We start from the raw sequence: 23963 nt of genomic DNA, 5'->3' as shown, positions 1-23963 counted from the left end.
CAATTACGGCCGAACGCTCCCAGATTTTACCTTCCTGGTGGACTTTTATGCCCCTGCCACCAAAAAGCCACCCGTGGGAGCCACGGGGATAAAGGAGGGAGCCATCAAGCCGTGAAAAGTTTAAAGACATTTATTTAAAATACAATTTATAAAACGTTTTCTTTCCGGCGCACGTTTTTGGGGCGAAAACACGCGGTACCGTGTTCCTCCTCCCCCTCCTCGGGATGAAGGCGCTTCCCACAGGAACGCCGCCGAGCCCTGCCCGCGGGCGGGACGTATCCTGGGCACCGGGACGCAGCAGGAGCAGCCGGGAGATTTCCGTGCCGGAGAAGGAGATTTCAGTGCTGGAAAAGGGGATTTTGGTGCCGGAGGTCTCAGTGCCGGTGGTGGAATTCCGGTGCCGGACACGGAGGAGGCAGCGCTGTGACACCGACCATGCGCACCACAAATCCGGTGGGTTTGGGAGTTTTTTGGCTATTCGACGCTAGTTTTAGGAGTAATTAAGGAAAGGCGCGGTGACTACGGTTATTGCTGACGTCCTTCTCCCTCCCGGAGCTCATCCCGGCCCCCAGCCCGAGGGGGATGAATGAGATCCCCCCAAAAGTCACCGGGGGAATCCCGGGGGAATCCCGCCCCGCCTGGAACCAGCTGCGAGGAGCTCATTAACGTTCCGGCGGATCGCTTGGATACACAGGTAGTTTTTATTTTCCCGTTTTGGTGGGATTTAAGCCTTATTTCCACCCAGGGCTTCTCGTGCACGTCAAGATTGGCTCGTTCCCCCTCGAGCCTACTGAAGGCAGCAGCCGGATGCAGGAATCCGTTGGGAACCACCCGGCTTTCCAGGTGCCGTCCCCTCCAAGAAGAGCATTTAGTGTTCATCCAATCTCTTGATACCAAGTGAGACTCAGCTTCATCCAGGGGGGAGCATCTCCGTTCCTGGGGAGCAGCAGCCTCCCCATCCTCTTCCCGGGAGCTGGAGGAGGACGATCCCTTCCCTGAAGCCTCGCTGCCTCCAGGGAGACGGAGGGATCATCCAGGCTTTCTCCAAGGCTGGTCTGGTTCCCGGTTCTGCCATTCCGGGAGAGCTCGTACCGTCCCTGAGCCGCCCGGGGCCGGACCCTCGGGATATCCCACTGCCCGACGTCACGGCCGGAGCGGTGCCGGATGCTCTCCTCCTCGCCACATCTCCCTAATTCTTCACTGCCCGGCGCTCCGTGGCCGGACAGCAGGCATTTTCACGGGGTCACTCTGCATTCCCTTCTCCCCAAATACAAAAGAACCCAAAAAGGATGTATTTCAAGCTTTTCCTCAAAGCCAGCAGGGAATCGGAGCCAAGCTTTAACAGGAGCAAGACGTAAACTGGGTCCAACCCCGAGGTATCCGGGGACATCCAGGAGCTCACTTCCATGGCAGTGGAAATGGAGAAGGAGAAGCGTGAGCTCGTCATCCCCAAGCCGTCAAATTCACGGAAATCCAATGGAATTCCCTGCGGAACGCTCAGCTACCTCTCTGGATTCAAACAAACAGCTCAAACCCTTCCCACGACCTCCGCCGATCCGAGATACAGAAAGCAAAGAGAAAAACCAGATAAAAGAACCTAAAATCCTTGGAAACAGAACTCGTTCTGGAAGCGATGAGGACAACATGCGCGGCTGGGGAGGCTTCCCACCTTTTTTTTTTTTTTTTTCCTTTCCCTTAAATGCCGGGTTTCGAGTACAACAAACGTTATTGCTGGCGCTCGCTCCCACGCCAGTGGGACACGCACACCGCCCTGCGCCCGGCCCAGTCCGGCACGGCCCCCTCTCGTCCCCCTGGCTGCGGGGACAGCCCTGCTGGGATCGCCGGTCACAGTGGGTGGAGAGGGGAGGTCACAGTGCGTGGGGCTGAAGGTCACAGTGGGCAGAGCAAAAGGGTCACAGTGCAAATCACCCCGGGAGGTCCCCTCGCCCAGGTCCGTGTGTCCGTGCCGGCGGAACGGCGCATCCGCCTCTATCTGCGCTGCTTGAAGCCCTGGGAGCCATCGGGGCCCAGCGGCTGCCGGATCACATTGTTGGGCTGCCTGGTGTCCTCCGGCTGCGAGATCCGCGGCGGCCTGCAGGGACACAGGAGCAGAGCTGGGGACACTGGGAGCAGGGCTGGGGCCTGCAGGGACAGAGGAGCACAGCTGGGGACACTGGGAGCAGGGCTGGGGACACTGGGAGCAGGACTGGGGCCTGCAGGGACAGAGGAGCACAGCTGGGGACACTGGGAGGAGGGCTGGGGACACTGGGAGCAGGACTGGGGCCTGCAGGGACAGAGGAGCACAGCTGGGGACACTGGGAGGAGGGCTGGGGACACTGGGAGCAGGGCTGGGGCCTGCAGGGGCACTGGGAGCAGGGCTGGGGACACTGGGAGCAGGGCTGGGGCCTGCAGGGACAGAGGAGCAGAGCTGGGGACACTGGGAGCAGGGCTGGGGCCTGCAGGGACACAGGAGCAGAGCTGGGGACACTGGGAGCAGGGCTGGGGCCTGCAGGGACAGAGGAGCACAGCTGGGGACACTGGGAGCAGGGCTGGGGACACTGGGAGCAGGACTGGGGCCTGCAGGGACAGAGGAGCACAGCTGGGGACACTGGGAGGAGGGCTGGGGACACTGGGAGCAGGACTGGGGCCTGCAGGGACAGAGGAGCACAGCTGGGGACACTGGGAGGAGGGCTGGGGACACTGGGAGCAGGGCTGGGGCCTGCAGGGGCACTGGGAGCAGGGCTGGGGACACTGGGAGCAGGGCTGGGGCCTGCAGGGGCACTGGGAGCAGGGCTGGGGACACTGGGAGCAGGGCTGGGGCCTGCAGGGACACAGGAGCAGAGCTGGGGACACTGGGAGCAGGGCTGGGGCCTGCAGGGACAGAGGAGCAGAGCTGGGGACACTGGGAGCAGGGCTGGGGCCTGCAGGGACACTGGGAGCAGAGCTGGGGACACTGGGAGCAGGACTGGGGCCTGCAGGGACAGAGGAGCAGAGCTGGGGACACTGGGAGCAGGGCTGGGGCCTGCAGGGGCAGTGGGAGCAGGGCTGGGGACACTGGGAGCAGGGCTGGGGCCTGCAGGGACACTGGGAGCAGGGCTGGGGACACTGGGAGCAGGGCTGGGGCCTGCAGGGACAGAGGAGCAGAGCTGGGGACACTGGGAGCAGGGCTGGGGCCTGCAGGGGCACTGGGAGCAGGGCTGGGGACACTGGGAGCAGGGCTGGGGCCTGCAGGGACAGAGGAGCACAGCTGGGGACACTGGGAGCAGGGCTGGGGCCTGCAGGGGCACTGGGAGCAGGGCTGGGGACACTGGGAGCAGGGCTGGGGCCTGCAGGGACAGAGGAGCACAGCTGGGGACACTGGGAGCAGGGCTGGGGACACTGGGAGCAGGGCTGGGGCCTGCAGGGACAGAGGAGCAGAGCTGGGGACACTGGGAGCAGGGCTGGGGCCTGCAGGGGCACTGGGAGCAGGGCTGGGGACACTGGGAGCAGGGCTGGGGCCTGCAGGGGCACTGGGAGCAGGGCTGGGGACACTGGGAGCAGGGCTGGGGCCTGCAGGGGCACTGGGAGCAGGGACACTGGGAGCAGGGCTGGGGACACTGGGAGCAGGGCTGGGGCCTGCAGGGGCACTGGGAGCAGGGACACTGGGAGCAGGGACACTGGGAGCAGGGCTGGAGCCTGCAGGGACAGAGGAGCAGAGCTGGGGACACTGGGAGCAGGGCTGGGGACACTGGGAGCAGGGCTGGGGCCTGCAGGGACACTGGGAGCAGGGCTGGGGACACTGGGAGCAGGGCTGGGGACACTGGGAGCAGGGCTGGGGCCTGCAGGGACACTGGGAGCAGGGACACTGGGAGCAGGGCTGGGGCCTGCAGGGGCACTGGGAGCAGGGCTGGGGACACTGGGAGCAGGGCTGGGGCCTGCAGGGACACTGGGAGCAGGGCTGGGGACACTGGGAGCAGGGCTGGAGGCAGTGCAGTGTGGAATTCCAAGTGCCTTTGGGAAACCCCTGCGCCACGGGGATGTTGTCACATGCTCTGGGGTCCCCAGCACAAGGACATGGAACAAGTCCAAAGGAGCCCACCAAGGGGATCAGAGGGATGGAACAGCTCTGCGGGGAGGAAAGGCTGAGGGAATCGGGATTGCTCAGCCTGGAGAAGAGAACCTCTGGGGTGACCTAACTGTGGCCTTCCTGAAGTACCTGAAGGGGCCAGCAGGAAAGATGGAGGGACTTTGGACAAGAGCCTGGAGAGACGGGACACAGGGAATGGCTTCCCACTGCCAGAGGGCAGGGTTAGGTGGGATACTGGGAAGGAATTGCTCCCTGTGAGGGCAGGGAGGCCCTGGCACAGGGTGCCCAGAGCAGCTGTGGCTGCCCCTGGAGCCCTGGAAGTGTTCCAAAGGCACATGGAGGTGGCACCTGGGGACACGTTTAGTGGGGAACACGGCGGTGCCAGTTAATGGCTGCACTCTGTGATCTTGGAGGGCTTTTCCAACCTTAATGATTCCATGATTTACGGCCTTCTCAGGCACTTCCCCTCACTCCCACGCAGCTGAGGCTCTGCTAACAGAGCCCTCCTCTCTCCTTGCGGGCCTGGCCATACTCCCCGAGGAGCTCACCCCCACTCGTGCCAGGCAGGAATTCCCGAGGGGCTGCTCTCACCTATCCAGGATGGGCTTCTCCTGCTCCTCCTCGGGGCTGGCGCTGCCCAGGATCCGTTTCCTGGCCTCGGCGTACTCGGCCTCGCGCTGCGCCAGCGATTTCACGGGGAAGGCCGGGCGGCTGGCGGAGTTGGGGTTGCTGAGGACGCCGTTGCTCGTCGGCCTCTTGAGGATGCGGATCTGGGGGGGAGGCCCTGCGGGAAGGCTGTCGTCCTGGATCACGATCGGCACTTTGGGAGGAGATTTGGACTTTCTGCTGTTGGAAAGAAAAGCATTGGGTTGGTGCTTGTTTTCCACAGGGGTTTTCCGCCCGGCGTGTGAATTCCTCGTGCTCAGATGTCACTCCCTGTGATTAAGAGCAGCCTGGAATAATTAAAGACCTCGTTATAGTTGTAACTCTAAACGAGAGCAGCGGATTAGCTCAGAAAGGGATGGAAAATCGGTCCCTGCTATGTTTGACACCATTGGACTCCACTGAAGGAAAGGGAACAGACACTGGGTAAAGTTTTAGCATTTCTAGTCAAAGATATTGGTATAAGCACCTTGATTTCATTCGCTGCAAGGATTTTTAGGGCTCCTCTCACCAGGACACCCAACCTTTCGCTCCAACCCTGCTGCTTCACTCCTCAGAGCCAGCCTTGGCCCCATCTCACCATCTGAATGGTTTATGGTCCCTTTTCTGCCCAGAGAATCAATCCCACGACTCTCTACTAATCAAAGGGGAAAAAACCCCCAACAACAAAGCACTTGTCAGCAGTGATTAGAAACATTTCTGATAGGAGGCAATAACACACCCCTGCCCCGACCCAAAGGAAGCAGGAAAAGAAACTCTCCCTGGTGCAAGACACAGCAAGTCAATCGAGCTGGGATTACCTGACTCACCCATTCCTTTCCCCGAGTGCCTTTTTCTTACATGGCTTCCCCCCAGCTGGAGCTACAGCCAGTCTGGAGGAGCCGGCTCTGAAATCAAATCACTCTGGAGCAGCTTCCTGCTGCCCTGCCGCGGCTCCGAAGGGCCACCTAGTGGCACGGAGACAGGGATTCCCTAATTCCCAGCTCCAACCCAGCGCTCCCCGCTCAGTTTGAAGATGTTTCCCCACTGTTCCCGCTCCCCAGGCCTCCAGTTGTCCAACAGCGCCTCAGGAAAATCAGGATTTTACCTTTCCTTCTGTGTGATCTTCAGCTTCTTTTCCAACCGTCTGTCTATTTCCTAGAAAAGGAGAGAAAAGTAAAAACATGAAGTTTTTAATAAAATGAACACAAATCTCAGCTTGGAGGTCAGAGTTTGAGCCTGTCCGGGCACACGTTTGATTTCACTCTTCCGAATGCTGATCTATAAAGGGGGTAGGGAGTGTGTGATTCCTCACAAACTGAGGATTACTTGGGAATCGAGAAGAAAAGCAAAGCGGATAATCCACGAGAAAAGCAAAGGCACCACGAGTATCGTGCTGTAAGCAGGAGTAGTACACCCACAGCAGGCTGTGGATCCGGCGCGGCGCACTCATCGCTCATTTTAACCACTTCAGCTGGCAAAGAAACCCCTACGAAGGTAAAAAACCCCAGGATTCCACAGCAAGGTATTCCCAGATGCCAGCGGGAACCGGCGCCAAACCTGCCGGGCAGAGCAGCAGCAGCAGCCGCCGCCGGCCGGGGCGATTCGCAGGCGCGGTTCCAGGGGGAGCTGAGCCCCGAGCCCACGGCCGTGGGAAGGGCTGGCCCTGGCCGGCAGGGCCGCATTCCTGTCAGGAGAAGTCCCTGCCCTGCCCCACACGCACGCGGGAGCCTCCCTGTGCTGCTCCTTGCCTTTCCACACGCTGCCGCCGAGTCACCCATCGGCGGAAAGACGCCTTAATCACGCTGGCAGAGCCGGGATCTGAGCGTGTCAGCCTCTGCCCGAGGCTGGCATCCACCTCGGCGAAGGTGGCCAGGTGTTGCAACCGCAGCAATTACGCAGAGAAACTCGGCTAAGGAGGAAAACGAAGCCAACAACGAAGTTTCAACCCTGCTGCAGGTGACCTGCCACAACCCCACCGGTATTTTTAGATCCTCACAAGAGCTCTGTTAAAAGAGGCTCCAAAGCAGCTTTTTGTGTTTGATTTAATCATCAAGGAAGGGGGGAAAACACTACCTGAGAGTGTCCTAGTTTAGCCAGCTGATAACTGGCACTACTGAAGGAAATTCCAGACTTCTGGCAGGAGGCAACTGCTCTGCTTTGAGGCCTGGTTGCTTCCCCACGCTGCCAGCAGGAGCCGCAGCGGGCACAGCTTGGGAAAGGAACGGGTTTGGACAGAGATTCCCTGCTGCCCCAGAGAGCTGGGAAGGAGCACAAGTCACTACAAGATGCCAAACCAGTGTTTGCTGTTGGTCATACAGGCCATGGCAGCCTCCACCTAGAAAGGAATAAATCATTTCAGGAAGATAAAAGGCGGGTGGGAGGTTGAGTTTCCTACCCAACTCTGTCCTGGGAGGTAACAAAACCAGGCAGAGCTTCACAAGGCAGCTCTCAGACAGAGCCTCCTGTGGAGGACAAACACCTGCAGTTTCCTTCCTCTTCAAGAGGACTGGGAGGGAAGAAAATCCCATCCCACTGCTGCTCAGGAGGGAGGAAAAGGAAACAGGCAGCAGGGAAGCGGATATCCCGGTGAGGATGGAGATGCTGTGGAGCAGCTGGTGGCAAACAGTGGAAGTCCAACTGAGGGGAAGCGGTTGGCTCCTCACTGAGCCAGCCGAGGTGACATCGTGGTCCTGAAACCACTTTTTCAGCTTCTGAGAGTTCACCCCGGCTCCCAGGGCCTCCTGGAATATCCCTTATTAAATATTTCAGTGCATGGGGGAGAGAAACAACAGGAAAACGGGGTGGAAGGGGGGGAAACGCACTCAGGAGCTTCTCAACTCATTTCAGTCCAAGCAGCGACTGCAGAGCCGAACACGGGTGCTGGGCCCTCAGGTGGGGACCATGGGCATGGCAGTGCCACAAGCCACACGGCAGCCCCGAGGAAGGCTCCGTCCTGCTCCCTCCTTCCCGGCAGAGGAGAGGTGGCTTTGGCAAAGTCACGTTCCTGCACTGCTGGTGCCTCTGGAGGTGAGCCCGGGGCTGGAGCCACGCTCCGAACGCGGGGCTGCGAGATGCTGCAGTTGCACCTGAGCACAGGTGACTCACGTCACCGTCAGCGGCCCGAGCGCTGCTGGACAGCCCCGCACACGCCGGACACTCCAACCACGACCTGCAGCCTCCTCTACCAGAGCAAAAATGAAACTGTACTCTGCTCAATACAAAAACTTATTCCAAGGAACCCTTCAAAGCCACCGTGACTCCTTCACAGTCTGTTTCACTCTTTCCCACTCTGAGCAGGTCACTTCTGGCACAATTCTTGGTGTCTTTGTCTCCAATCCCCCAAAACTGCCAGTGGTCATGGAGAAAGTGCACGGTCCTGGATCATAAACCACTGCCAACAGAATCAGCAGCTGCTCTGTGCTTGGGGAGCTCCTCACCAAGGATCACACAGGATCATTTAGGTGGGAAAAGGCCTTGGATCACAGAGTCCACCCTGTGCCCAATCCCCACCTTGTTCCCAGCCCAGAGCCCTGAGTGCCACCTCCAGCCCTTCCTCGGACACCTCCAGGGATGGGGACTCCAGACCTCCCTGGGCAGCCCCTGCCAAGGCCTGACCACCTTTTCCATGACAAAATTCCTCCTGGTGTCCACCCTGCCCCTCCCCTGGCCCAGCCTGAGGCCGTTCCCTCTCCTCCTGTCCCTGTTCCCTGGCAGCAGAGCCCGACCCCCCCGGCTGCTCCCTCCTGTCAGGGACTTCTACAGAGCCACAAGGTCCCCCTGAGCCTCCTTTGCTCCAGGCTGAGCCCCTTTCCCAGCTCCCTCAGCCACTCCTGGGGCTCCAGCCCCTTCCCAGCTCCCTCAGCCGCTCCTGGGGCTCCAGCCCCTTCCCCACCTCTGTTCCCTGCCCTGGACTCGCTCCAGCCCCTCCACGTCCCTTCTTGCCATGAGGGTCCCAGGACTGGAGGTGCCCCAGCCCAGAGGACAGGCACTGCCCTGGCCTGTGCCCACACCAGGCTGGCACAAGGAGCACAGCAAGGAGCAGCTAAAATATTCCCCAAGTTCCAGCCCCAGCAGCTGATGGATCCATGGGGATCTCTCCAGAACACGAGGCTTCTTCCACACCTAGAAATCTTGGCAGAATAACATAAACCAGCCATTCACACCAAACACTGGTGGATCCCTCCCACCCCAGCCAAACAACTGGTAGTCCTGCAGAATTCACGGAATTCCTGGTGCTGCTGAAGGGATTCCAGCTGCCTCCAGATATCCACTGAACTTTTGGGTAGGAAAAAATCTCCCTTCATGTTTAAATAGTCAAAAGCAGCTCCCCACCTCCCACACCTCTTGGTGTGACAGAAATTGTGTTTTCTTTTAAACACAGGAACTGACTCCACATATTCCAGGAAGCTCAGCGTTCATTACTAGGATGTTTGGAATTGTAGGAATGGAGCATTTGAACACCACGTGCAGAGACAGCCCCAGCCGTGAGAAGCCCCACAGCTCGTGACAGGGATCACTGCACCAATTTAAAAGCAGAATCACCTTGGCACTGCTCACTTTTAATTAAAATCAAATCCCTGCCGCTGCTCCGCACGGATCCATCCGTCTGCTGATGTCACTCCCGCTGCACTGCTGTGTCACGTTGTCACCGTGTGGGTAACGAGATAAAATTAGGAGCTGACTCGGAGGGCGAGTGCCAAAGGCACTACAAGCACCAAAGGCATGAGCTGTCTGGAGAGGCAGCTGGATTTGGCATCCGAGGACCTGGACAGGTCACTCTGGACAAACCCCAGGTCTCCATCACCTGAGGGGCCCTCCCAAGCTCCCACTTCCCCGACAAACTTAGCCGAAAACCAAGCCTGGTTCACATCCCTGTGCAAAACCCCCTCCCCACAGATTAGTAAGGAATCTCACTCACCCACCTATTTTTAGGGCTATTATTTGTGGATGCCAAACAGGACCCAAACAAACAGCCTGAAGGAGACTCTGTTCTCTGACATTTAGGCTGCATTTGTGGACAAGGACGTCATGGAAACTGAGCTCCTGCCCCATCACAGCCATCCGTCCTACCCCACCCCTGAGGAGAACAGCAGAGGATCCATAACCCCCCTTGGAATGCAGACACGGACTCCAGGACACAAAGCTGCTGCTCAGATCCCACATTCCCATGGCCTGGCATCCTAAAGAGCCACCCCAGCCATAAAGCTGATACCTTGGTGATGTTCCTGGTGAGCTGGAGATCGAATGCGTCCTTCAGGAAGGGCCGGCCCTGTGGAGGTCGGCTCCATGATTCCTATGGATCATGGTTTCCCATGGGATGGAAGCACATTCCCAAGCAAAACCAGCTCTCCAGAATATTGCAAAGCAAGGGGGGCCCGAGTCAGCCCATGCCGTTGTCCAAAGAACCTTCTGGGAATAACTGCAGTGCACTGGACACAAACAAAGCGTTATCCCCCCCATCCCTGCCAGCAAGGACTCTCCAAACACAACAAATACCGGCAGCTCTGAGCTCGGCTGATCCGGGGAAGGAATAACAAGATAACCCCTGGCTGGTGTTTATCCCAAGTTTAGTGAGTGACCGTGACTGAAGGTGTGAGGAAGGCAGAGACTTCGTATAAATCACTTACACTGGGTGGGTATTTCCCCCTCTTCCTCCAAAATTCCTCTGCAGAAATCCAGGGGAGATCTCTACTGGAGCACAGGGCAGTCCCGGTGCTCTCCTGGACCCCTGGTAACATTCCAAAGCTCTGGAAAACCATTAACCAGGTTCTCTGCTGTATGTACTCCCAGCACAACCTTCTACCCCTTCTCACTCCAGTAACATGGAATGTCAAATCCCAGAACAAGGGAATTTAGGCTGGAGCTGGACCCTCCCAAAACCACGGCCTTGTCTGCTCATTAAAGCACCACTGGATACTCTGGCAATTCCAGGAGAAGACAAACTCCAAAGCCTGGTTCATGTTCTTTTCTTTAGGAAATAAGAACAAGTTTTAAGATCTGAGGTCACCAGAGCTGTTGATGGGGACCTGAAGCTGGAACTGCTTCCCCAAAACACCATCAGGAAAGAGCAGACGTGGACAGTCCCTGATCTCCTCATCATCCACCTATTTCCCTCCTCCAAAGAGAAATTAATCAATTAATTACTGCAACATTCCAGTTCCTGAGGCTACTGGGACTCAGCCTGCCCCATTAAATAGCTCTCCCAGTCACTCTGCCATGCTCAGGCCTGGCAGTGGCCTGCCCCAGAAAGCCCCAGGTGTTTAGGTCTCCGCGGGTAGATCCTGCTCCCTGGCACCAGGAGACTGAGAACCAGGACACGGGGGTAATTTTGGGAACAAGCCTGGCAGTGCCACACGGTATTCCCAGCATGGCCATGTTATGGGTGGGGGAAGCACTTGGGAGGGCAGCAGCTCCTTCTCCCTTGCTGCAATATCCCAAACCAACCCTCACTTCCCACTGTTCATTCCCAACCTCCGAACTTCCCATTTCTTACCAAGAAACCTCCCTCTGCCCAAGAAACACCGAGCAGCAGAAACAGAAACTCACATTTCCCAGTTTCAAGATTTTTTTGGACAGCACCTAAAGCAAACATTCAGTGAAAGCTTGCCCAAAATCTTTTTGGTGTGGGAAATCTAAACCCATCCTGGGCTCATCCCAGCACAACAGCAGCAGGAGAGGGGGGATTCTGCCCCTCTGCCCTGCTCAGGTGGGACCCCACCTGCAGAGCTGCCCCAGCCCTGTCCCAGCACAGGAAGGGCCTGGAGCTGCTGGAGAGAGTCCAGAGGAGGCTCCAGGATGAGCAGAGGGATGGAGCAGCTCTGCTGGGAGGAAAGGCTGGGAGAGCTGGGGGTGCTCACCTGGAGAGGAGAAGGCTCCAGGGAGACCTCAGGGCCCCTTCCAGGGCATAAAGGGGCTCCAGGAGAGCTGGAGAGGGACTGGAGTGCCAGGACAAGGGGGAATAGCTCCCACTGCCAGAGGGCAGGGTTAGGTGGGATATTGGGAAGAAATTCCTCCCTGTGAGGGTGGGCAGGCCCTGGCACAGGGTGCCCAGAGCAGCTGTGGCTGCCCCTGGATCCCTGGCAGTGTCCAAGGCCGGGTTGGACATTGGGGCTTGGAGCAGCCTGGGACAGTGGAAGGAGCCCCTGCCCATGGCAGGGGTGGCACTGGATGGGCTTTAAGGTCCAACCCAAACCATTCTGGGATTCCACGACCCTCACAGCCCTGACACCAAAACACGGTTTTCTTCATGGCTACAGCTCCTGTACACCCAAACCTTGTTACTGTGGCCTCTGACCACAGCAGTCATGAGCAGCGGGAGGTCACAGTGTCCAAAACATTTCCCTTCTGACTCTGCTGGACTTCAATCCCACTCAGCAGCTCCAAGTGACAGGAGCTGAAACCTTCAGACCCAGTGACCTGGAGCCTTTGCTGGCAGGTGACACCCACCCCACCCTCACAGACTCATTCAGGTGACAGACAGGAGGCATTCTGCCACCTCAGCTGACCTGTCCTCCCCCAGCGCTGCGACACAAACAGGGGACAATCCCCAGCCCCCAGGCCAGGGCAAAGTTCATTCCTAGGCCTTTGGCTGCTCCCATCCTCCTGGAGCAGCCGACAGCTGGGAAATGGGGCAGGTTTTCCCTTCCTGGGGGGACTGGCGAGGCACGGCTGGCATCGGTGGGTGCCAATGGGGAGGCTGGAAGCAGCAGCTGGGAGCCCAATCTGCAAACTCCAGGGGGAAAAAGACACACAAAGAGATCAATTCCATGATTTTTTTAACCTGTTTTGGATTGCCAGAGTAATGTTTGACCTGCAGAGAACCACACAATATCCTGAGCTGGAACACAAGGATCAGAGTCCAGCCCCTGGCCCTGCACAGACCCCCAACAACCCCACCCTGGGCATCCCTGGCAGTGCTGTCCAAACGCTCCTGGAGCTCTGGCAGCCTCAGGGCCGGGACCATTCCCTGGGGAGCCTGGGCAGTGCCCAGCACCCTCTGGGGGAAGAACCTTTCCCGATATCCAACCTAAACCCTCCCCTGACACAGCTCCAGCCGTTCCCTGGTCCTGTTCCTGGGCATACAGAGCAGGGATCAGAGCTGTCCGACCCCTTGGGATGAAGCTGAAAGAGATTCTGACCTGAAATCAATTATTAAGACTCTGATACACTCAAACTGTAGTTGGCAAAGGAATAACCAATTAATCCATCTGTAAAGCACCAGCTCCAGGCTGAGGATCACCCATGGATACACTCCAGTTTTGGAGCCCAGCTTCCCACCTAACATTTAATTATCGGTTTACTCAGGCCTGAGTGTCACCAACTGACCTCGCATTTGTGTTTTCCAGCAGAGTCACACAAAACAACAGAAAAACAAACCAGGAATTAAGCCCCATTAGTGTTTTCTGACCCCGACCAGCCTTTGAAGCCCTTTCCATCCTTACTCCTAACTCGGATAACTCACTCGTTACTCACGCCCTGGTTTTCCACCTGTAACTCCCAGACAAGCAAAACCTCCCAATTTCATGGACATTTCAGGGCTCTAATTAGACACCAGGGAGGTGACAGGGACCCAGAGGCCCCACAGATTTCTGCTGCACCCTGTGCCCCCAGGATTCCTGGGACAGGTGACACTGCCGCAGCAGAGGGCACCTGCCTGGCACGGTCACTCAGGGGTGGCACATTCCCAAGGAGCTGCTCCATTTTTGGGGCAATTCTGATGGCACAAGACCAAAAGACAAACAGAAGCCATATTAAAAACCTAAACAACTGCTTGAGGATGTGTTTTACAGCTCCTTGAGTGAGCAAACCAAAGCAGAAGGGCTGTGTCAGGTTTTTGGGGGTTTTCTTCAACCTAATGAGATTTTCCTGCTGCCTGGTTTGGGAGAGCTGCAAGACAGAAATGAAGTGAATTTTAATTAGGAGGCCACGGGATCTCTGCTCAGCCCAGAGCTGCCTCTTGCTGACAACCCCTTTCTTTTAAGGCCTCAAGCAGAATTCTCAGCCTCACCAAAAACTAGAAACAAAAAAAAAACCAGCACTAAAAATCTGATTACAAGGAACCCCCTGTGGATGGAATGTTAAAAGATTACATGCTGGGACATGGGTAACATATCCCAAAAACCCACCATGGATCTCTACTGTTCCTTCATGTGTTGAAGGGTCTAAAAAATTAAATAACTCAGGCTCTCAGCTATGTGCAATATCAGAATCCCAGAATGGTTTGGGTTGGAAGGGACCTTAAAGCCCATCCAGTGCCACCCCTGCCATGGGCAGGGACACCTCCCACTGTCCCAGGCTGCTCCAAGCCCCAATGTCCAACCTGGCCTTGGGCACTGCCAGGGATCCAGGGGCAGCCACAGCTGCTCTGGGCACCCTGTGCCAGGGCCTGCCCACCCTCACAGGGAGGAATTTCTTCCCAATAACCCATCCAGCCCTGCCTGCTGGCACTGGGAGCCATTCCCCCTTGTCCTGGCACTGTCAGAATAGGATGTGTTTGAAGCTGCTCCTTGATGTCTCTGCTTTGTTGCAGCCTCCTCCTGAGCACCAACCACGACTGCCAAGCCTTGTGCCTTTATGTTGGGATCCATCTTTTGCTGCCTTGGATGGAAGAAAATCACAGAATCATGGAGTGTCCTCAGCTGGAAGGGACCCACAAGGATCATCCAGTCCAGCTCCTGGCCCTGCACAGACCCCCAACAGCCCCACCCTGGGCATCCCTGGCAGTGCTGTCCAAACGCTCCAGGAGCTCTGGCAGCCTCGGGGCCGGGACCATTCCCTGGGGAGCCTGGGCAGTGCCCAGCACCCTCTGGGGGAAGAACCTTTCCCATTATCCAACCTAAACCCTCCCCTGACACAGCTCCAGCCGTTCCCTGGGTCCTGTCCTGGTCACAGAGAGCAGAGCTCAGAGCTGCCCCTCGGGAGGCTCTGCAGTCGCTGCTGGTGCTACAGCAGAGCCTATTCTGGCCCTCATTCCTCTGTCCCCACCTGCTGCCTGCTGTGGCTGTGACCTCTGCAGCAGCAGGGACACCTGAACCTCCCCAGCTGCACCAGCACCCAGCAGGACCACAGGAACCACGGGACAAGGGGAGGCTGGGCTCTCCTCTGCTCCATCCCGCTCAGCTTTCCGCTTCCCATGGCACCACCAGCAGCTCAAGGGCTCCTTCCTGCCAGGCACGGAGTCAAATCCCCTTCCTGACCCCCGGGGATGCCAGAGGGCAGCTCCTGCCCCCTCTCCCACCCTGAACAGGCAGCTCCCTTCCCGTGTCCCTCCAACTGCTTCCACAGGCATCCAGAGCCCCAACAACTGCCACAGCAGCTGCTCCTCCTGCAAGGCCCACAGGGAACGGCTGAGGGAGCTGGGAAAGGGGCTCAGCCTGGAGCAAAGGAGGCTCAGGGGGACCCTTGTGGCTCTGCACAAGTCCCTGACAGGAGGGGGCAGCTGGAGGGGGATCAGGCTCTGCTCCCAGGGAACAAGACAAGAGGAAACGGCCTCAGGCTGGGCCAGAGTTGGACATCAGGAGGAATTTTGTCATGGAAAGGGTGGTCAGGCCTTGGCAGGGGCTGCCCAGGGAGGTCTGGAGTGCCCATCTCTGGAGGTATCAGAGGAAGGCCTGGACGTGGCACTGAGTGTCCTGGGGTGGTGACAAAGTGGAGATCGGGCACAGGGTGCACTCAATGGTCTTGAAGGGCTTTTCCCACCTTAAGGATTGTGTGATTCCCCGGGGAATCTCCCTGCTCAGCAGCACAAGCACCACTGAGGTTATGAGCATGAATTCCCAGCAGCCTGGACTGGAAAAGAGTTTGAGAAAGGACAAGTGATGGGGATTTTTCCTTCTAAGGAAAAGCACCTGTGAGGTACCAGCAGGAAGGACAAACTGGGAAGACGCTCTGTGGCAGGACTGGAGCAGCTGGACCATTTTAAACCATTACTCAAGGCCACAGTCATCGGCTCCCACGGCTCCAGCCGTGTCCCTTCATGGAGCGGTTTCGGAGCGCTGGAATTAACTCCGGGCACGAGGCTCCCGCTGGGCACAGCCCCCCGGCTTTGGCAGGAGGGGCGGGCAAGTGGCTCCGCTGCCAGCCTGGCACTGGCCCCTCTCGGGCGTTGAGTTACAGGCTCTATTTTGCTCCCCTGGCTCTGGCCAGGCGTAACCCAATCCCCTGCCCACAGCCCCGTTCAGGCTCCTCACCGAGGCCCTGTCAGGAGGTCCTTCTGCCCTCCGATCCTCAACGACCCCGAGGAACTCATTAAAAGCAGAGTTTGCCTGGCGGAGTTTCCTCTCCCTGTGAACACCCCGCAGAGCGCCCGCCCACGCTCCTGCTAAAACAGTCACTTTATTTGCAAGCACAGCACACACAAATCCTCGGGGTCTCTCAGCGTGACAGACACGATGCCAACTCCAGCTCCTGAGCCGCTCTCAAAGGCGGGGGGGGGGAACTTCAGCCCCAGTGGGCCACGCTGGGACTCCCCCCGTTCTGCCCGAGTGAAGGAGCACGTTGCGATCAAGGGGGAAGAAGGCCTTTGGGTGCGCACCCGCAGCCCCCGCGCTGTCCCCAGAGCCCTGCCAGGGTCACTGCCATGCTGGGCACGCACATTTAGGCTCTGCTCGCCGCCCTCCCCCCTCATCCTCCCCGGCGCCGGAGCTTTGCGCGGGGCTGAGCTGCGACCCCACCGAGCTGCCGCTGCCGCCCCAGCCCCCGCCGGGCCGATGGGGGGTTCGGACACCGAGGAGCACACGGGGAGAAGGAAGACGGGCAGGGAGCTGCTCCAAGGACGGACCTGAAAGGGGACTGAAGAACCGGCGAGGAGCGGGGCTGGGGGCGGTCCGCAGCCCCCCCCTCGCCGAGCGGGGCCGCGGTCCCTTTAAGAGGCCTAGCAGCGCCGCGGAGCCGCCGCGCTGCCGGACGCGCCCCGCCGCCTCCCCAGGCACTGCCGCGCCGCCCGCCCGCATCCCCCCGCCGTCCCGGGCCCGCCGCGCCGCCCCGTGCCGCCGGCCTCACCCCGCTGTCGGCCGCCTCCTCCCAGCTCTCCGCGACCTCCTCATCTTCCATTTTAATTCCCGTCCGCCGCCGGGCCCGCGTCCCGCGCATGCGCGCGCCGCCCGCCGGCCCGCGCCCGGCAACGCACGCGCACCGCGCGGAAAGGGCGGGAAGCCGCGGCGGGAGCGCTGCGCCACAGCGCCACCTGGCGGCCCGGAGGACCGGGCTCAGGGCAGGTGTTGGAATGCTGAGGCGTTCGCCCGTAATTTTTGTGTTTTCCTTAAATTTTGAGGCGTTTTCCCTTAGTTTGGGCGTTTTTTCCCCTTTGAGGTATTTTCCCTTAATTTTGGTATGTTTTACAAGAATTTTGAGGAGTTTTCCCTTAATTTTGGGTGGGTTTTTCCCTTAATTTTGGGATGTTTTTTCTTGATTTTGGGGTGTTTTTCCCTTGAATTTGGGATCCTTTTTTGTGTTTGTTTTTCAACAGTTTTGTTTCCCCTTAATTTTTGGGTGTTCCCCCTTAGTTTTAGGGTGTTTTCTCTTAATTTTGAAGCATTTTCCCTTAAGTTTGAGACTTTTTCCCTTAATTTTGGGTTGTTGGACAAATCAGCCCCCAAATTTAGGCTATTTCAGCCACCAATCCAACGTCTTGTCCCTTCTGCAGGCATCCAGGTGTTTGTGTGTCCTTCCATCCTCCAATTTGTGCCTCTTCATTTAAGTCCAAAGCTGCTCTTTTGGAGCACGAGGATCAGCTCCAGCTTTTAAAAACAGAAAAAGATCCCCAAAACCCCGTAATTTCTTAAACTTCTCTTATTTATACCTGAGATATTCCCTACACAAACGTTTTCCTTTGCGCTCCGAGCCACACGAAGTCTTTTGGGGTGGGATTTGCATTTCCTCTTCCTCACTCCAAAATTAACTGCCCGTTCAGCACCCTAAAACCCCCCAGTTTTCGCACAGGGAATCGCAGAAAGTCCCCCTTACATCCTTAAATTTCCCCCCCAAATTCCCACCCAACAGCCAGAGTTTGCCGACAGATGGCGACTGGATTCCTGAAAATGTCACAATAAACCTCCGGCTACAATAAATCCTGATCCCTGTGGTTTGCCCTGAGCACCCACCCTGTGCCTCCCTCTCCTCTGCCAAGCCCAACATTTGGGCAGGGAACCCCCGAACACCCCCACAGGTGGATTTTGGGGGGGCTGTTTATCCAAGGTGGAACTGTTGGAGGGGGTTTGGGGGCGTTAAATCCTTGGATTTCAACTCTTCTGGCAGCTCAGAGGGGTGGGATGCGGCGTTTCCCCTCCTTGGGAATGCTGGCCCCGGAGGAAAAGTTGCAGCAGCCTGGGGCTGCTCCTACCCATCCTCTAGGATTTTTCCAGAGGGCAGCAGGAGCCGAGTTTTCCGGCAGCCAGTGCCTGGCTTGCTTGGCTCGATCCCACACAGCGGCGTTCCCTTGGACGTTTCCCCGCCTTAAAAAAAAAAATCCCCTTCCCAGCCCTGTTTGACGCCGCGCATCCCACAAAACCCGTCGGGATCCTTTGGGAATGTGGCACGGACGGCTGGCTGGGTACTCACCTGGTGGAGGACAAACTCCACGGCTCCCCCCACGTTATCCCAGCCCTCCACAAGGCATCTGGGACACATCCCATGGCTCCTCCCCGGCGATCCCAGCTCTCCGCGAGGCTCCTGGAGCATCCCCTCGGGCACGGTGTGTGCCCGGGATGCCGAGCAGGCTCCTCCGGGTGGGATGCGGGTCTGTGGGAGACAGACAGGGTGGCAGCGATTCCCTTTTCCCTGGAGAATAATGTCCCCACACAACGACCCAGCGGGACCTGGTGACAAAGAACAGCCTCCCACAGGGATGTTCCCCCATGGAATGGGCTCCACTCTCTCCTTTCCTCACCTCCATGGAAAGAGGGGCACCCCAGTCCTCCACGGACAGGTCACATCCCGCCTCCCTGTCGAGCCCTCAGAGGCTCCAGGTCTGTGAGGGATACGCAGGGACACGGCGGGGCTGCAGCAGGCGCTGAGGGGCACCCCTGCGGGCAGGGAGGGTCTTCCTGATGCAACTCCCGGGGCTGTGGATGAGGATGGGAAACCGGGACGGTGCGGGAAGGGAGCGGGACTGGGAACGGGATCCGCCCTGGCACCTCCGCCTCAGCGCCGACCTCCCCAACATGGCGGCCTCGCCCGCCCGCCTCTCCCAACATGGTGGCAGCACCATCTCAACATGGCGGCGGGACCATCCAAACATGGCGGCCCCCGCGCTGCGCCCCGCAGCGGAGTCTTGACCTTCCCATCATGGCTCCACCATCACGTCACCCCCACATTCCCGCCCCATCGTCACGTGACTCGGGGGGGCGGTCCCGCGCCTGCGCAGTGCGCGGCCGGCGCGGCCGGGGCGGCGGCGGGAGGGCGGGGAGGGAAGATGGCGGCGCCGGTCGGAGCCGTCACCGGGGCGACGCGGCGGCCCCGCCGCCCGCAGCCCTGAGGGCCCGGCCCGGCTCGGCCCGGCCCGGCGGCAGGTGAGAGCGGCCCCGCGGTGCGGCTTCCCTGGGTGGGGCCCTTCCCCGGGGAGCGGGTCGGCGGGACGGGCCCCTCGGGGCGGGACAGGCCTGGTGTGGAGGGGGCCACATTTGAGGGTGGAGGGTGGGGGGAGCCCCTCTCCCAGCCCCTCACAGCGTTTTGGGGGGGTCGCTGCGGACGGCAGAGCCCACGGGGGGGATGTAGCCCCTTCTCGGAGGGGGGAAGCCCCTTCCCAGCTCCGGGGTGTGAGGGAAGGCGGCCCCGGGGGCTCCCTCAGGGCTGGGAGAAAGCAAAGCCTGCCCCCTCGAAAGCCGTGTTTCCCCTCTGAAAGCCTCGTTTCCTTCCCAAAAAGCCAGGCTCCCCCACCTGAAACCAATGTTTCTTCCCCAAAATGCCATGTTCCCTCCCCTAAAATCCATGTTCCCCCCCCAAAAACGCATTTCTCAAAAAAACCTCGTGTTTCCCCAAAAAAGCCATACGTTGCCCCTAAAAGCCATGTTTCCCCAACAAACCTCGTGTTTCCCCCTGAAAGCCACGTTTTTTCCCTAAGATCTCTGTTTTCCCCCCTAAAAGCCATGTTTTCCCCAAAATAGCCATGTTTCCCCCCTAAAAGCCGTGTTTGCCCCTCAAACTCCATCCTTCCCCCAAAAAAGACATATACCCCCCGCTACCCCCCCCAAAAAAGCCCCATTTCCCCCTGTTTCCCCAAAATTCAGCGCTGGCGTCGGGCAGTGCCATGGCTCAGGCTGGCAGTGCCGGCGGTGGGGGGGGAAACGGCTTTTTTGGGGGGGAAAATGCGGCTTTTAGGGGGAGAACGTGGCTCTTTGGGAGGAAACAGCTTTGGAGGGGTGCACACATGGCCTTTTGGGGGGAAAATACGCGGTTTTGGGGGGGAACGAGACATGGCTGGGGGGCGCTGGGGGTGCCCCCAAAACCTCAGCTCGCGCTGGGTACGTGTGAAAACAAAGGTGAGGCTCAGTCTCCGCTTGTTCTCCACGTAACTCCGTGTGAATCCGCATCTCCCCTCGATCCGCCTGCCGGGTGTGTGTCCATCCATTGATTTCGGTCCTGGAATTGCGGTGTTGGAGCAGCCGAGGTGCCCGGCTCGGTGCCCGGCTCGGTGCCCGGCTCGGTGCCCGGGGCTTTGGGGTGTTGCTCCCCATTGTCTCCGCTGCCGATCTCCGCTCGGAGCTTTGGGAATGGCTTTATTTGGGCTCGCGTTCTTGTCGCGGCGGGGCTGGGCTGAGCAGCCGCTGCAGGGGCTCGGCAGGAGCATTATCTCATCTGCCCAAACCTCTTGGCTTTTCCAGCCGCGTTTTCCAGTCGGGTTTTCCCGTGGGGCAGGGCATTTCTCTGGAGGAGCGGGAGCAGAGCCGGGGTGTCTCGCTGTTAATGACCCGAACTCGGAGGAATGCTCGGAGCAGGAACAAAAGGGGAGCCGGGATGCTTGTCTGCGGAACGGGGATGGGAGATAAGCCCGGCATCGCCGGGAATGCCGTTTGTGTTCGAGTGGCTTTAGTCATCCCTGGGAGCCGGCTCGGGTCAGCAGCTGGAGCGCTTCCCCTTGGCTGAAAGGGACGGGAATTACAGCGAGCTCCCGTGGAGGTGCTGCTGACCCAGATCCGTGCCCTGGCTGGGAAGGGGCCGTTTCCCACCTGTCCTTCAGGAGCGGAGCCTCCCGGGCGGGCTCGGGAGGCCCCGGCTCGAGGGCGATGCTGCCGTGTCCTGACAGAGTGCTTTATATCGCGACACAAGGACCGCAGCCGGGGCTTGGCCCTTCTGGAGATCAAGTGCCAGAGTGGGAGGTTTCCCCATTCCCACAGCCCTGCGTGTTCCCACCACCATCCCTCCTTCCTTTTCCTTATGCTGATGCCAGAGGAAGGCTGAAAACAGGGATTGTTCCCTTGGGTTGTGTCCCCCTGGGCTTGGTCTTTCCTTGGTGTCACAGCTGGGAGAGAAGAGAGCAGAACTGCAGCTATTTCGTGGAATCCAGAAGGGTTTAGGTTGGAAAAGGGCTTTACAGACCATCCCTTCCGCTAGTCCAGGTCTCTCCAAGCCCCATCCAACCTGGACACTTCCTTCCAAGGCAGGATGGTGCCAGCCTTGCCCACGGTGTTGTTCCATCGTGTTGGATTCAATCCTGTTCTCCAGGGCTGCTGTGTCTCCGTGCTCAGGCAGCGGCAGAGCCACATCCCGCGGTTGTTTTGGCATAGCAGGGATGTTTGTGCGTGTTTTTCCTGCTGTGTTCCCTGGAGTTTTCCCTGACAGGTGACTCCACCCAGGCAGCGTTTCTTTTCCGGGGTGGCAGGTGAAGCTCTTGGATTCGGAAGGGCTTTGGACAGTTTTATAATTTTCTCTCGTGGACTTTTACAGGCAGTGTGTGCGATTTTCAATTTTAATTTGAGTTTGCTTCAGCCTTTATTCCCCGGGACTCCGGTTTTCCCTGCGTTCGAGCCCCTGAAGGAATCTCACCTGCAGGACACGTGTTCCTGCCCTGCCTGGGCTTGGAATGAAGGTGGGGTTGGTTTATTCCCACTGCTGAACGTGTGTGACCTGTGATTTGGGGATTTCAGCCACTGCGCCGGGCACCTTCTGGAGAGGTGTTTGCTCCCAAGGAGAGCCGGGATGTGCTCCTTATCCCATCCTTAATCCCAGGGAATTTAATGTGTACAGCAATCTTCACGTTTGCCAGGAGCGACAGCAGCGGCAGGTTTGGAGTGGGAGGATGGGGACGGTCTGGTTGTGCATTCCCAGCACTCGGCTGCTCCGTGAAGTTCTGTTTCCAGGGCTTCCAAGAGGCGTTGGGTTTGGGCACAGCCCGCTTCCATCCCAGCCACTTCCACAGGATGTGAGCGAGGGCTGCTGGAAAAGGCTTCCCACTCTCTGTGTAAACAGAGCTGCGCCTCCGAGGGAAGTGATTTTTCCCTGTGTATTCCGTCAGGGCAGGCTTTGTTGGAAAACATCCATTCAGGCTTTGCCCTGATGGATTCTCCTAAGGCTGGAGGTGGGTAAGCTTCGGGCTTTGACTTTGGAAAGGCAGCATCACCTGGAGATGGCTGCGAGGGCTTAGGAAAGGTGTTGGAGCCAGAGCCAGGCTCAGGTTTGGCCCAAATCCTGATAAAAGCTGGAAGGAGGACTCAGGGAAGCGCTGGTGTGCTCCAGGGGGGTTTCTCCACGTCGGAGCTCCTTCCAGAGCGCGTTCTCCGCCCTGAGTGGCGCTGCCGGCGTCTCTCCGGGCTGTCTCCAGCAGCATCAGGGCTCTGCTGCCCGGAGCAGCCAGCGCAGCTTGGGATGGAGTTGGGAAATCCAGGTCAGAATTCCTTTTGAACTCGCTCGCGTCGCCGGATCAAAGCAGAGCGGGGGTGACACGTCCACGTGAAAATCGTGGCTCATGTCGAGCAACCTGCAGGAATCAGGGCTCTTCCCTTCAGGAATTTGCTGTTTCAGGAGCTGCTCTGGACTGTGTTCTCTCCCCCATTTCTATGGCAATCTTTAAATATTTGTCTTTGCTTGCTGAACTCCCACTGCAACATCTGTGACTGAGAATCCTCGTTTTCCCCCCATGGATGCAGTTCAGGCACCAGCAATTGGCAATTCCAGCACACTGCATCTCTCCCTGGGTTCCAGACTCCTTTGGAAGCACTTCCCTGGCTCATTTTGTCTTGTGCTTGTGCAAGTTTTGTCATAATTTGGGGTTTTGGAGGCTTAAGGTAAGTTGGCAGAGCTGCTTTTATTGATGTGGAGCTTCTCGTTCAGGCCAGGTTGGACAGGGCTTGGAGCAACCTGGATGTGTCCCTGTCCGTGGCAGGGAACAGGATGAGCTTTGAGGTCCTTTCCAACCCAAACCATTCCATAATTTTGACTCTCATTAGGTTGCAGTGGGCAGAAGATCATCTCTGGTCTGAGGAATGATTCGGGGTTTTCTGGGTAAAAAGCAGTTCAGAAATGTCAGAATCTCTCTGTGAAGTGTGGGAAGAACTGTCCATCCCCAAACTTCTCACGTCAGGGAATCTGGGACACGGATTAATCATTCCAGCTGGGTTTTTTGTCACTCTGGAGAGCCTGCAGTGATCCAAGAGATTTCTTTGTGCTTTAAAAGAGACTCGTGAACCCTTTGGGTGCCGTTACCCTCGTGCTGAGCTTCCAGGGAAGGGGCTGGCCCTGGGAGTCGCTGGTTTTTCTTGTCCCCAGTGCTGGGTGCACATCAGAGCCTTTTGCCACCTGCCCAGAACACCTGGAGAGAGGAGAGAACCAAGTGCAGCTCCCTCTGGAGCAGCATCACTGCGTCCATTCTGGAATTACTGAGTTCAGTTCCTCCGAGCAGCCGCCTTTAATCCGTCCTGCTCTTCCCAGAGCTGGTTTTGGGCCGGGTGTTTTCTTTCCCAGTCCCAACAGCTGCTGGGAATTCCTGAAACCTCCCAGACCTTCAGGTTTCTGTGGATGCTGACTCGTTGTGGCTCGGGAGGTGTACAGGGGATGCTCTAGCCTGCTCTGAACAGGACTCCTGGATGCTTTGAGATCCCAGGGTTCCATAAGATGGGATGATCTGGGATTTGCCCGGTTCTCCTGCTCGGAACAGAGCTGGTTAAAGGTGATTATTGGGGTGACAGGATGGTAACAAAGGGACTTCTTGGGGAGCTCATTTTGTCATTAAATGGTAGAGATGAATTTGAAATTAGCACGATTTCCCTGAATTTTTATTTGCTAATTAACATAATAAGGATTTGCTGCTTTTTTTTTTTTT

At 58.2% G+C, this 23963-nt stretch overlaps 3 protein-coding genes across 6 annotated transcripts in view; 1 reads left to right on the top strand and 2 right to left on the bottom strand.

The window, feature by feature from the left end:
* Nucleotides 1-115: 115 nt before the first annotated feature.
* SZRD1 (SUZ RNA binding domain containing 1) lies at nucleotides 116-18852 on the bottom strand. Of its 4 annotated transcripts, none has more exons than XM_069034662.1 (5): nucleotides 18597-18852; nucleotides 18269-18448; nucleotides 5817-5866; nucleotides 4658-4912; nucleotides 116-2092 (listed from the first exon to the last, which is right to left on the bottom strand). In XM_069034662.1, exons 1-5 carry the CDS (start codon nucleotides 18600-18602, stop codon nucleotides 1990-1992), a joined length of 594 nt encoding a protein of 197 aa, XP_068890763.1. In that variant the 5' UTR covers nucleotides 18603-18852; the 3' UTR covers nucleotides 116-1989. The 4 variants fall into 4 exon arrangements, with proteins under 4 accessions (XP_068890763.1, XP_068890764.1, XP_068890766.1 ...); XM_069034663.1 differs by having other exon boundaries at nucleotides 4658-4909; XM_069034665.1 differs by lacking the exons at nucleotides 18269-18448; nucleotides 18597-18852 and adding an exon at nucleotides 16712-16838 and having other exon boundaries at nucleotides 4658-4909.
* LOC138121442 (uncharacterized) lies at nucleotides 3241-4505 on the bottom strand (the record flags this gene model as incomplete). Its single annotated transcript, XM_069034951.1, has 5 exons — nucleotides 4492-4505; nucleotides 4196-4239; nucleotides 3708-3914; nucleotides 3408-3675; nucleotides 3241-3319 (listed from the first exon to the last, which is right to left on the bottom strand). Coding segments are annotated over exons 1-5 (612 nt in total), but the record flags the coding sequence as incomplete, so codon positions are not given.
* Nucleotides 18853-19106: 254 nt separating the features above from the next.
* FBXO42 (F-box protein 42) overlaps nucleotides 19107-23963 on the top strand; it is a 47234-nt gene continuing 42377 nt past the window's right edge. Inside the window, exon 1 of the mRNA XM_069034844.1 lies at nucleotides 19107-19218. The gene's annotated coding sequence lies outside the window, so the exon portion shown is untranslated. The remainder of the gene's footprint in view (nucleotides 19219-23963) is intronic.

Source organism: Aphelocoma coerulescens, chromosome 21 (genome assembly GCF_041296385.1).
Source record: "Aphelocoma coerulescens isolate FSJ_1873_10779 chromosome 21, UR_Acoe_1.0, whole genome shotgun sequence".
Taxonomy (NCBI): Eukaryota; Metazoa; Chordata; class Aves; order Passeriformes; family Corvidae; genus Aphelocoma; species Aphelocoma coerulescens.
The sequence above is the reverse complement of the archived record's forward strand: the minus strand, read 5'-3'. Positions and strand labels throughout refer to the sequence as shown.

Coding starts and splice junctions, on each gene's coding strand:
- SZRD1 (XM_069034662.1), bottom strand. Junction 5,867..18,268: donor TGGAGTTTGTCCTCCACCAG/GTGAGTACCCAG, acceptor CTCCTTTTCTAG/GAAATAGACAGACGGTTGGA. Junction 2,093..4,657: donor GAGAAGCCCATCCTGGATAG/GTGAGAGCAGCC, acceptor GTGTCCCTGCAG/GCCGCCGCGGATCTCGCAGC.